The 14336-nt window shown below is 38.9% G+C and overlaps 1 protein-coding gene across 1 annotated transcript in view; it reads left to right on the plus strand.

Annotated features, from left to right (window-relative positions):
* The window catches only part of ntsr1 (neurotensin receptor 1 (high affinity)), a 49674-nt gene that overhangs the window by 10621 nt on the left and 24717 nt on the right, over positions 1 to 14336 (plus strand). Inside the window, exon 2 of the mRNA XM_020089022.2 lies at positions 13829 to 14030. Coding sequence (XP_019944581.1) covers positions 13829 to 14030 — 202 coding nt within the window. The remainder of the gene's footprint in view (positions 1 to 13828; positions 14031 to 14336) is intronic.

Genomic DNA, 14336 nt, shown 5'->3' on the forward strand with positions numbered 1-14336 from the left:
TCACTGCCAATCTGATCTACAAAGGAAACACAAAACAGGATTTTCTCTTTTGTGATCTGTCATCTCCCTTTTAAATTTCCACCATGGACAAAATGATGGCCTGGAAGATCGGAAGAGTCTGTTGTAATTCAACAAGAAACTGCAATATCTATTGGTGTCATTTCCATTTAGTCACATTCAACTTAATTTGTATTTTGAGAATAGGTCCTGAGTCTGTATTGAATTGTGAATTTATAATATTTATTCCTCTTGTAACCTGGGTTATTAAAATATGAGTTCACCAACAGAATATCAATACATGTAGACCTGAGCAGTAAAATCCATTTACTGGTGTATCTGTGGTTGGAATGTTCACAGCATGAATACAAAATAAGATTTTTGAGGGGAAACATTCCATTCATTTACTGCTTTGGCATGTGAGAGGTCGTCAGTAAAAACGAATCGTTGTTGAGGATTTTTTGATCATCCTCCCACATTACTGTATATGCCACTATAAGTATATAGTGTATATTATATCTGTACACCATTACGGGAATAGTTCCACAGAGACACAAACTTCTAGTCTCACCAACTTCAACTCTTTTTGTGTATTTCACCAGTGACAAGATATAAGGACACAATGTGATTTAGGAATGCATATTTAGACTTAACTATCCAATAGGATGTGAACACTTAAATGTAACATAGAGAGAGACAACAATTCTAGCCATTCATGGATGTGCTGTTAGAATGGGTGACGCAAGTAGAGGAAGATATATGTGGATGCTGTGGGAGACACCTTCAGACTTGGAGCTGACAATTGCTCATGTTACTCTGTTAGTGTTTGTATATTGTTCCACTTTCTGGTCTCCTTGATGCATCAAGTCCACATCAAAATGTTTCAGCTGCTGCCTGAGTTCTCCTTTCACCAGCTTCCAGAAAACATATTGAAGTCAGCTGTACCTGTGCACCCTAACTATTATTCAGACAGTTCAAATAGAAACTGCAAAGGAAGTTCATTCATAAGATATCACATTCTCCAGAATGGGACGGATGGACAGACAACCTGAAAACATAATGCCTCTGGCCGCTGGCTGTCAATGTAAGCAAAGCATTTCAAAGGAAGGCACAGCACATGTGACAGATTGCCAGAATGTGAGGTTACAGACTAAATGCTGTACAGCATGAGGTTTCATCAATAATGAAGAAGATTGGGTAATTGAAAATGACAGAGGTGGAAAAACTGAATTATAATTTTGGACTGAACTTTCTGCCATGCAATTTTTCCATGTGTAATCCATTGTTTACCGATGGCAGGTAAAGCTTGTGAATATAAAATAAAGATGGACAGCATTGAGCTGACAACACATTTGTTTCAGCAATAACCTCAAACTAGAGATTGACAACATACTGAAGAGTTTTTGTTATTTGCGTGATCTGTTCAAAATGTTTACAACATCAAAATACTACATACACTAAATTGCTTCTTCTATTTAAAAGAAAAGTAGAAGCTCTGCTGGAACACTTGATGTCTTCAATTCAATTTTATTTGCATAGTGCCAAATAACAACTAAGATCATTTTCAAGGCTCTTTACATTGTAAGCTTGAGACCTTAACAATGATAGAGAAACCCAACAGATCCAACAAGGAGCAACTGTGGAGAGAAAAGAGAGAGACCAGAAACAGTTGTGTTCTATCAGACTGGTTTTCATGATGAAAATAACAATAGTAATGCTATTGATGATAGCAGCACCAGTTAATAGCAGTGTTAGTAATAATAATAATAATAATAGTAGTGAATCATAATCATTGTTATTATTTATATAGTTGAGCATTGTGTCAGATATGGATGCTGTAACTAAGGAATCAGACTGGACTCAGTCTCTGGACTAGATGGACTATGTTGTTTGCTTAATAGTTATCGAAGAGGGCAATGAAAGTTTACAGGGCCAATGAGGTATTGAGGAGACTTGTTATTGTAACTTGGTTGCTAATAGGACAATAGGCTCATAAGTGGGTTTTGTAAATGTAATAAAAATGAAACACCAGGTTGATGTAATTAAGAATGGAGTCAAGCCAAACCAGATTATTTTATAATTATTAAGGTGGAGCAGAGCCTCTGAGAACAGAAAGCAGTTACTGACAGAAGTGAGGCCGACCAGTGTGTGAAAGTGCTGCAGAATCCTTTCATCGTGTGGGTTGAATGGCAACAGTTAGGAGTAAATGAGTGAATCATACTGTAACTTTTCATCCTGTTGTCACACTCAACAGCAGTTGTTGACAGTGGACCTCAGTTTAAGTTCTGCAGCCAGGGCCCATGAGAGCAGTGAGAGAACAAGGACCGCTCTTGGATCTTTGGGAGACGCAGCTTTTATTTACTGGCAAATAACCTGCATTTCACGGCTAGTTCACAGCGACACTGAAAACTTCTATAACTCACCAGCCTCCCCGTCACACCAACTCTCTTTCTGCTGCCCAGTCCTCATGCACACCACTCGTCTATACAGTATACAATACTGTTTTAAACATCCTGCAGTTCTTACGCAGAGATGATAAATCATAACCACTTGCTTGCTTTTATGTTGCTGCTGCCTCTTAACACTGAGGAAGGGCAAGAACAGTTTACACACTGTCTAACACCGCGAGCAAGATATCCAATCTCAGACGATGGAGGTTGTTAGACAAGAAAACTTATCTGCAGCTAGCTAGAGTCAGTCCCCGATCAGAGATCCCAAGTTTGATCGTCAATGTGCCAAATTCCAAAGCAAGCTGCTCTCCCCTCAGATTGATAAGCCCCACAATTTATCACTCAGTTACACCCACAGATGGAACAGCTGCAAGTCAAGCTACCTTCCAGAGAAAACACCACAAGTGAGTCGTTACTACACAAAATGAATGCACACGAGCAACATCAGATACTTTATGGGAAGGAAAGCTGCTCTGAGATCAGATGTAAGGAGAGATTTCACATTCCACTACTACATTGTCTAATTGAAGCCTAATTTTAGCTTTAAAAGGTCAGACACTGCTTCACTTGCTTTTTTTTTTTTCTTGACACACGACTGCTGTATTAGAAAAGCTACTTACTTGTGTTTTTGCTTCCCCTTTGACAATATCTAATTCTTTTTCAAGCACAGTTATCCTGTGATTGTCTGCATACATAATTCAGATTTCAATGACCAATAACATATACTGACACTATGTTCCTATCCATATGTATTTAACTTCACCATCATTATATTAATATTTAATGTCTAGACTTCTATTAGTGTTGGGTATTTGAGCTAAGTAACTTGTGCTGGAAGAGTCAAGCTGACCTCGTAGCTCGCCAAGTATTCACAGACCATTCAAGACAAATTCTATGTGTTAGATGAATATAAACACAGCCTTATTCACGACGACAGCTCACAGGCCTGAAAACAAGTCTGTTAACAGCGACCACAACCGCCACCGTCTCCTTTGAGAGTTATCCAACTGATCGAAGGTGAAAGCTGAGCTGTGCAGGGGCAACAGCTAAAGAAGGTGTGAAGCACAGTGATCACAACACACCATATGTAGGCAAGACAGAGCTTTGGTCTCTTACTGCTTTTATCAGTTTCAGTACACATGGCTTCCATCTCATCAGTTTGTCTCTGTCTTTGTTGCATATATGATGGCTAATAATTCCTTTCCCAGAACTTAGATACTCTCCTCAGCAAAAAAAATTACACCCTCTCGCCTAATAGTTATTAATATTGTCCCTTCTTGTCATCTTCAATTAAAAGGATAGTTCAACCAACAAAATGAAAATTCACTCATTGTATACTCACCACTATGCCAATGGAGAGAAAAAACATAAAATGCTGTAGTGTCATCCAAGTGTCTGCAAGTCCCGACATTCAAATTCGACTCGAAATGCCGTCATTTACACCATGTTTTTATGTATGTATCACGAGAACTGGCCATAGCTGCAGTTACTGCTGCAGGAGGCATTTTATGGTGGGTTTTTTTCTGTTGTGTTATTATGTTTGAAGAAGTGGTCACCATTTACTTCGATTGTTTTGGATTTGGCTGCAACGCTGTTTACCTCTAAGACTCTATAAATGTTTTGTGGACTCAAACACTTCACCCAGCTCTCCTTCGGCATAGTCGTGAGTAAATAATGACTTCAATTTTTGGGTGAACTCTCCCTTTAAGCTTCTGATTATGGTGCACTCACTCAAATATACCCTGCTTGTGCTTAGATTTCCTGCTCTCCAGCTTCAGCTCATCCCTTCCCACTCACACTGTTTGTATGTTAAACATCTGCTCTCAACAAAAGTCCACAATCAATAGAATGTCAGGAGGGTGACAAGTGAAATTATCCTGCCCTCATTGTGGGTGTGTTAGCCTAATGTCTTTGAGAGTTGCATATGGCTGGCTGCTTTAACCGGGATAATGCACCCACGTCTTTATTATCACACCAGCGTGCTGTCAGGTGACAGCACCCTAATCGAGCAGGAGTCCAGCAGATTGCTTGTAAACATGGAGCGGCAAAATCAAGGATCTCATTTTTTTCCTACTTAATGGGAACGCTGCCGCTAGCAACATTAAAAAAAAGATAGACACAGACATTTCACACATGCACAGAATGAGCGTGAGGAGAATAGCTTAAGTGTAATTTAAACATTAGCAGAGTATATATGAGTGCAAGTGCAGGGTTTGAGGTTTTAATTACAGCAGTACAAAGTCTAGACGTGAAATCAGTACGTTCTGCTCTCAAAGTGAAAGACCACCCTCTTGAATAAAGATAGGAAAAGTACCCGTAGAAGCAAGGCGAGAAAGAAGTTTGGTAATTGAAAAATCTGTAGGGCATGAAGGCTAGAAATGGTTGCAAACATTTAGAGTTTGTTTGCTCTCATCTGCTGTAATTGTTTAGCCTGGTGCTGCATCATTAAGCGACATCTCATCAGAAGAGCTGTGTCAGCCCGTATGCTGTGTCCTAGTGTGCATCATTAATTATTCAAACTGAATCAAGCCTTTCATTATCTGTATAACAATGCAGCAGCTGCCAGCACATACATCAGATCATGTGTGAGTTCTGAGGGTTTATTTATGTAAAAGTTATTATTATTATTTGAATCCATTTCATTATGATGTTCTTCTACTTAAACCAGCAGCATTTGTTTCTTTTTCTGATCACCTGCTTTCATAGGTTTTTCAGGTAAGCATGTTTACCACAAGGCAGTTAATGATAGTGGCTCTACATGTGATTTTGACAGCCATGCCCTTGTGTGTTATGAGCAGCAGGTCCCAAACACCCCCTCAGCAGTCTTATCCCTCAGATGGTTGCCCACTCTGAGTCTGGTTTTATTAGAAGTTCCTCCCTGTTAAAAGGTTTTTTTTTTCCCCCTCCACTGTCAGCAAGTGATGCCAACCTGATTCCAGACAACAGGACCTACATGGATAGCCAGTGGAATCTGCTTACTAAATAAGTGCCAACATGTTCCTGGTTAACAGGAACAGCTGCAGTGCTTTGCCAACTGGTTCTGCAAGTGTTCAGTGTGCATGTGGATGCTGTGCTTCCTGGTGCAACAGGGTTTTTACATATTCATTTATCTAACATAAAAACATTGTCCAAATTAAATATAGACATATTTTGTATTTGAAGGTACAATTAATATCAGTCAGGACAGATGTTAAAACTGATCATTCACTCTGGCCTTTCTGAAAGGCAGCTGAAACCTCTGCGTGGCCTGTCTCTGTAATGCAAATGAAATCAAGAGGGCAGGTAAACAATGCAAATGATTTTGAAAGAGGTTGCTAGGTGACAAGTTAATGATAGCACACAGCATCAATATAAAAGAAGTTCACAACTGTGAGCTGCATGATGGAGCCAGGGAGGTTTAACCGTGTGAACTGTCTTAGAGCTGGTGAAAATACAACAGGGCAGCCTCACTGTGTTGAACTTGAAATACATAATTGACTCGACACAACAGCAAAGCAAATACTAGGGAGACGCATATGGTAATTTAGCAAACAGGCTGGGTCCACCTAATGTGGAAAAGTAGCATATGTGCTGGATTCTAGATGTCTCTTAATTTAATTGTGACAAACTACAGATGAAGGAACTGCAGCAAAGTGTTTTTCACGTTCATTACTACTGTGGCTTTACATCGTCTAGTTAATAACTCCATTCATTGCATGCACAGCAGGCGTCTTTTCAAACATCAGCTGGGACAAAACATCTGTCATGTCAGAGCCCCATCGACAGATCCACATTTCTCAAACTCTAGCAAAGGGGATGCACCAATGAGCAGTGCTGTAGTGGTTCCTGGAGAAGTGGGTATCCTATTTTCTTTCTTTCTTTTCTTTTCTTTTTCTAAGCAGCCTGTCCATCAAAGAATCTGTCCAGCAAGGAATAATCATCATTATAAATAGTGTCATGTAAGACTGCTGTTGCATATTTTGCTCACCTTAAAATGGGCCAGTATGTTTGTACATTGTCATTTTTTCTCTGATGATACTTGCCCACAGACTTTATGGTGTCTACTATGAGTACACATATTGTGTTTCTTTAGTAAACTGTCACTTGGAAAAGCAGCTTTTCAAGAACTGTTGCCATCTATTTAAATTAACATTTGTCATGGGGCAGTTTGCAAATATTTCTGTATAAATAATACAGTTTGAGAAATATTACAAACTTGTGCGGGGCGATGAACTACTGTCACTACCTGAGCTGCTGGCTAGCAGCACTAGAGGTAGCGGCACAATGCTCGTTTCTGATGAAATTTTGTTTTAGGTTGTTTATGTTTGAATTCCATTAAATTTAATTGTGTTTTTTTGAGTTCAATCAACCAGGAGGTCAGTTAAAGACCAGGTGATATGTTTCCCATAAAGGCAAACACAGACTCACACTACTCTGCCTATGATTGGCTTATTTTGAAATTCTTATCCTAAATAACCAAGGCCAGGTGATGCTTTCATTGTCCAAGGAAAGACATGGCTTGCAGTACACTAATGAATGATGTGCATGAGAGGCATGGTAGTGGGTATACACTGTGAACCTGGTTTGTCACCAGATATAACAAACTCAGACGGAAAAGAAGTCAGGGTTTGACAAGACATGCAGGAACATCAGAAGTGAGATTACTGTAAGCAAATCCGAGACACCTCCTCTGAACAATCAACATAACAACTCCTTCAGTCATCTTGACTGTTGAAAACAAAGTCTGTCAGTGACCTTTCCAAAGGCAATAAACACAATAAAATTCCTCCATAAAGGAAATTAAAGTTTTGGTCATCAACAACAGTATTTGTACACATGTGACTTTGTAACTTCATGTAGTGTCAGATCCACTTGTGTATTCACCTCAATAAATGCATCTCTTTTGGTGTAAGGACTGAATTGGTTCTTGCCAGCCGAATGTTTGATTTTGATAAAAATAAAACTCATGCATTCAGAAACTGTTCACATTGCATTTCCTTGTTAGTCTACACTTAATGCCCCATAATTGACTTTCGTACAGGGGCAACCAAATTAAGTATTTTTTGAAAAATAGTTTTTAGATTTTAGTTCTTTTCTATGACCTTCTCCCATACTTGTCTGCTGAGAGCTTCCAGCTGTACTAGATAAGTCAGACCACCGTATGTTTGCCAAAAATGACCTTGCAGGGAAAAAGCTTCCTGCAAACATGTCTACAAAATGTCTGAACATTACGGCCATACATACCTTTTAACTGGATGCTGTTGTGTACAGGCAGAATTTGAGAAAGTCTCTGTTAGTCTCCCTATTAATTGCTCATCATATGAGCCTCCAGTATTATATCGCTATTAAAACAGGTCAGGGTCAGTGACTATGTTTACATGGACACCAATTTTCCAATTTTAACCTGATTCAGACAACAGTCTAGATAAGACACTCCTATGTAAACATCAGTTTCTGATTACCTTAACCTGAATAAGTTCAGACTCACAATAAGCAATAATCTAATTGAGACGTGTATTATTCTGACTTTAGATGCGTTATATAGACATGTTTACATTTTAATTGCATTATAACATCTATATTCAGATTTCACAGCATTTTGCAACATCAACATACAACAGTTAAATTGATTGATGACACATGTAAACAAGCTGAAAAATAAAAAGCAGTTTTGGCTTTTGCAAAATTAGATTAGGTGTATGCTAGATTTGTAGGCTACATTTAACTTGTTCAGGTTATTTTAAAACTGGCAGAATAACTTTGGACTTAATGTAAAAGTCGACTTAATGTGTCATTTATTGTGTCATAACCAAAAAGGCTTTGTAACATGTAAACAGGAATATAAATGGAATTACCTACTCATGTGAAGGCCATAATCAAATTTATATCTTATTCTGAGTCATTTGAGGTCAGTTGTCGAATAATAAGTGTCCATGTAAACGTAGTGAGAGTAAGAGATGGTGTAACATCTGTCAATTCAATGCAGCCATAGAAAGGACACAGCAGTAGATTTTTTTTGCTTGTTAGTGTAAACATGGGTTGTAAATTGGAAATACACTAATTCATAAAAAAAACAGGAAGGAAGGAATCTGACAACATTAATGATGCTGTCAGTGACACTGTTATTACTGGTAGTGACCATGAGGGTGTGGATGATTAATTAATAATTACAGTCATCTGTTATACGTGCCAGAACCGGTGAAGATCATATTTCACACAACTCATACATGAGCTTGGGCGTAGGTGTTGTTTTGGAAGCAAGCAGGAGGTTGTGGGAAGGTTGTCTTTTTAATTGCAAAAAAAAGGAGGTGGCCGTACTTTTTCAGCTCCTCTTGACTAATTATGAGGGGAGGGGTCTCTACTTTCTCCATGCACTGCATTTAGCTCACACCAAAGTAGTGAAAATGATAAAAAAACAACAGTTTCAATGTATATATCTGTTGGATATGTTACAAATATAACATGACATATTTGCAAATTAAAGTAAAAGTAAAATCACTCCAGCAACTCTGTTGACTTGGCTTCACGAGTCCTTCCATTTAAATGAATAGGCTACTAATTTTTGGTACTTATACCAGAAACCCTGCATAGCACGCTCTCTGTGTGACGCTCACAACAGATCAGTGAAGCAGCCATCACATGCTGCACACACACCCAAGCATCAGACATTTGTGGTGTTGCTCTTATTTGTACCTTCACGGCAGCGGGAGAGAACTTAAGTGGGAAGATCAAAGACTGGCTCTTTGGTAGCCTCATCAGGCCAATCACATTCATTTTCTCTATAGACAATGTTACATGACTCAGGGCTGGAGCTTTTCTATGGATTACATATGAACATAGACGGACTTTAAAGATTCAGTGGTAAAGGTTCAGTGTGTAGTTTTGTGATATCTAGTGTTGAAGTGTCATGTTGCAGCTGAACACCCCTCACCTCACCCTCCCCTTCCTACCATGAAAATGAACCTGTGGTAACTTCATTTGTCATAAGTTGTCATTAGTTTGTCCAGTCTGGACTAATGTAAAAAACATGGCAGCCTCTGTAGAGAGGACCCCCTCCATGTAAATATAAAGTATTTAAATATAAAGGGCCTTTTCTGGGGTAAAGAAAACTACAATTCATCCAATTAAGATGAAATGAAAGAGTGAAAACATCATGAGGATTATTCTACATTAAATATCTGCCAATAGATCCCTTTCACCTAAATCTTACACACTGGACCTTTAACTTGTGGGATCAGGGATGTCCAAAACATTCCTCCCATTTTACTACTTTACTACTGTGAAATTGAATGACTCAAACAAGTATGTCAACAATGTATCAACAGTTTAGGGAGTTTAGGGGCGGCTGTGGCTGAGGGGTAGAGCGGTCATCCTCCAACCAGAAGGTTGACAGCTCAATCCCCAGCCTTCCCCATCTGCATGCTGAACCCTGAATTGCCCCTCATAGAACAAAAAGTGCTGCTAATAGATGCACTGTATCAATGTGTGTGTGAATGGGTGAATGGAAAACTGTACTGTGAACATTTTAAGTGGTTACCAAGATTAGAAAAGCGCTTCATAAATACAAACCATTTACCATTTTATGGAAACAAGTATAACTTGGTGACCTTCAAACTATGGAAATGTAAAAACTGTTTTTTTTTAAAAGTATAATACGATAGCCACATGTCTCCAGCCATCCTATTGTATTGTTCAAGATATAATTAAATTAAGGCAACTAAATTAGTTTATGGCTGTTAAGAGAGCATAATGTGGAAACCAATACTGTCTGTTAGTAGGAAAGAGATGAGCTGCTATTGAATTGCAACACTGGCACTGGGCAGCATAATCCGCCAGCCTGAGTAATTTTTAGGAGAATGAGTTGGATGCAGACAAAGCAGTCTGTGGAAGTCCAAAATGAGCCAGAGCTCAGACTGGAGGCAGTGCAGTCCAGCAGCACTGCACGGTCAGCTGAAACTCATGCATTAAGAAAATGGCTGGTCCATTGATGCTTTCTCAAGCGGCCAACATTAATCTGTTTTGGATTGAGGGTTCTCTGAATCAAATTCACTCCTCTGAGCAGTTTGTTTGGCTTGTAAAAAAAATAAAACTCTGGTTGTTCATCAACAAATACAAGTCATTTTCTGACATATTCACCAAATGATGGCACTAGATCATACATTAAAAGTCAAATTAATGATGATTCATCCACTGGGGATCGTGAATTTTTTTTTACAAAGTTTAATGGCAATCCATCCAATAGTTGTCAAGATACTTAACTCTAGATCACAGTGTTAGAATAACCAACCCACCAACATGGTCATCCCTCAAGCCTCATCACTGGTGTGGTTAATAAATACAAGACAAATACTGTGAGTTATGCTTCTGTATGGTATATTTATTTATATAGACTTATAGAGAAAAGGTTGGTATTAAAATTGGCAAACAGTAGAAAATAATGATGCCCTTACCCCACCCTATTTTATTTAACATGGTGGAAAAGATAATAATTAAGAATCAGCCCGATTCCCCAGTGCACCTCACATCATGCATACAACATATTAGATGGCCCTGCACTCATTTATATAATAAATCATCTTTAAGCCATGTCCTCCTTCCGAGATAAACATCAGCAAAAAAAAAGACAAAGTGGTTGTAATCCCATGGGCCTCTTTGATACTTAGTGTATCTACTTGCTTCGTAAATTATTCCAACCCCTTCCAGGGTTTCTGCAGGCTTCATCAAGTTAAATTTAAGAGTTTAAGTCATTTTCCAGAATGACAGATATGATGGAATAGAACTGATTATATCTTCCGATGATTAAAGTTAAACTGGCCAAGTAGATAATAACCCTTGAAATGCTACAGTTTCTGGCCAACTACAGGCAGAGACAGTGGGTATCCATAGTCTTTGATCCTATGTTGGTTTTTATTTGTAGTTGTCAGTTGTCAGATTTATTTTTGTCTTAAAATTTGTTCACATAAGAAAGACCCTTTTTAAAGCACGATGGAAACGTTAAATAAACATGAGCATAATCAAGACCTGCCTAAATGTATTTCAGAAACCCTGCCTTCACTTCACTTTTCTGCTCTTTATTGGATTGTCAACTTAAATGGGTAAAATAGCCATTTCCTTTATGCTTCCCTTCGTTAAACTGAAGCGAATCTCAATGTGTTCATGTAAACACCTATGTTCCCAGCCTGTGGTGTGATGCTCAGCTCCTACGCCTCGATAGCTTTGTGTCCACAAACATGACAAGATGGATTTTTTTCAACTAAATGAAAAAAGCAGCATATTGCAAAAGACAAGTGCTATGGACAGCCAGTTGTAAATCTCCAGTGATAAGGAGGTAAATTAGAATCTCATTACTTGATTAGAGTTATATATTGTACACAGCCGAAGCTCTGGCAGCAGTCTTGTAGTGGGTTAAGGCCTAGAACAGATACTTGCTTTTATTTCTGTGATCTTACACCTTCTGTACTCATTAAAACCTCACACTAATACATTTCAAACCTCAAAATTATAATTTTCTCAATGTGTAGTCCATCATCTTCAATTTCCTCAAATTTCTATCCCAATTATCAACATTAGCTTTGCCAGTTTTTTGGCAGATTTTCATGTTTTTCGGGGGGGGGGGGGGTCTCGTATCACAATTAAACCAGGCTTTGCCTTGTTGCTTTTCCTACTGCTGTGCTTTTCAACTTTAATCTGTCATCAATGACTAGAAGGCAGGGGACCCTCAGAAGTCAGCCAGCCTGTTCATTAAAGCCATTAACATTTTTCATCCATGATTATCCCTTAGAAAAACAACAGCCCTGCGTGTGTGTGTCTGTGTGTGTGTGTGTGTGTATTGCAGCAGTAGGTTCAGACGGATAGCTCTAGGGAGAACCCGATGTTAAAGCTGTTGCAGCCATAACATCTACACAAATTACCACCTCACACGTCCGTGCACGTTTCCTCTCTTCACCAGCATCTCACACAGGCTCCACACAGCTGCACAGAAGCTGTGGTAAGAAGTCATCCGTCATAACCGATGTCTGGCAGCATCTCCTCTCTCTTTCTTCTTTTTTTTCCCTCTCGGATCTCACTCCATTGTTCTCTCTCATTTATCTTCACTTCTTCACTTTCGTTTTCCATTCGATTGCAGCAAGGCAGCAGAGTGTGGGGGAAATTATTTGAGCAAATAACTTTCTATTCTGACGCTGATCAAAGTTGGCACTCATAAAATGTAATTTCATTGAGTCTCTCTTGGTATAAGTTTTGAATTACAAAGAAAAAAATTACCAGGATGTCAATATGTGTCTCTATTGCTTTATGTGTCTGCCAAATGAATGTAAATATTAGCAAGACTACTTTAATACAAATAATGGTCCACTCAATTAGCTTTGCTGCACTGCTTATTTTCTCTCTGGCTTGTTTGTGATTCATTCAAAAGTTCCCCTCCACCTTTCATGCCCTCTCTCCCCACACAATGTTCTCCTCCTTTTTGTACATTATCCCTCTTTATTTCAGAGAATGTCTGCTTTCATGTCACACTTTCTGTGTTAACACTGTCATGATCTAATGTATTATACATGCTTCTGCACAAGGGTTGCTTTGAAGTAATAATGGTTTGTATTTGCATATAATTACCTTTGTTCTGAGATGATAGCATACATTTCCTCTGACTGAAACACCTGGAGTGACAGAGGAAGGTGTGGAAACAATGACATAATAAAAGTGTTTCGTTTTATTTATGTAGAATCAAACAGAGGGTGTTGTAGCTTAATGAACAACAGAGCCAGCATGATTTTTTTGGGGGATCTGAACTGTTAAACAATAGGTCAGATATTATCCGGTCTGTCAGAAAAAATACTAATGTGCTTGTTAGTATGTGAGAACAGGTCTTGGATGCTGTGTCTATCCCAGCTCTCCATGCTGGCCTTGAAGCTTTTCTCCTTGAATATGACTGTGCTCTGAGAAATGTGGTACAAAGTACACAGCGCTTGTTCTGTAAAAGACTCTCACTTGTTACGATCTGAAATTATTAGAATTTGTTAACTCATGGGAAAATCACGTGTTAGTGTTCATCATCTTTTCCTCTGCATCACTTTTTCAGTTGTATCTTTTAAATGGTGAGGATTTGCCTTTTTAAATCGTATATAGTATGTTGAATATCTTTGGGTTTTGGATTGTTGGTTGGAGAATATTTCATATTTTGGAGACTTTTTATTCCAACACCACCCTTTACTCTACTTTAATGTGGGTAGACACCATAGAGAATTACACTAATGTCATTTTGTGAAAAGCCAAACACTTATCTTGGGCCCAATTTCTATTCAACCATCAAGTGGAAAATAAATTCTTAGGTGACGATATCTTGACTTGACCATCATCTGTGTGTCAAGTTTAACATCTCGTCTCTGACTTTCCTTCCTGAACAGGTGAATGCCTTTCTGTCCTTTTTGGTTCCCATGGTGGCCATATCTGTGCTGAACGGGGTCATAGCCAATCAGCTGCTGCGAATGTTCCGCGAGGCAGAGCAAGAAAACCGGGTCTGCATCATTGGGGGAAATCCCACCATGCTGAATGTCACAGTGGAGCCAAACCGTGCTCAGTCGCTTCGCCATGGAGTTCTTGTTCTCCGTAAGTACACACACACACACACAAACACACATGCGCATCTCTCTATCTCTATTGTGAGGACACTCATTGACATAATGCATTTCCTTGCCCCTTACCCTAACCATCACCACTAATGTCTAACCCGAACCTAATTCTAACCCTAACCCTAAAAACAAATCTCAACCCTCAAAAAGGACAAACCAAAATATCAACGTCCAAATGTCCTCACAACGATAGTATAGAACCAAAATTGACCTTCATAACTATAAATAGACATGTCCACATGTCACACACACACACACACACACACACACACACACACACACA

Source organism: Paralichthys olivaceus, chromosome 6 (genome assembly GCF_024713975.1).
Source record: "Paralichthys olivaceus isolate ysfri-2021 chromosome 6, ASM2471397v2, whole genome shotgun sequence".
In the NCBI taxonomy this organism is placed as follows: domain Eukaryota; kingdom Metazoa; phylum Chordata; class Actinopteri; order Pleuronectiformes; family Paralichthyidae; genus Paralichthys; species Paralichthys olivaceus.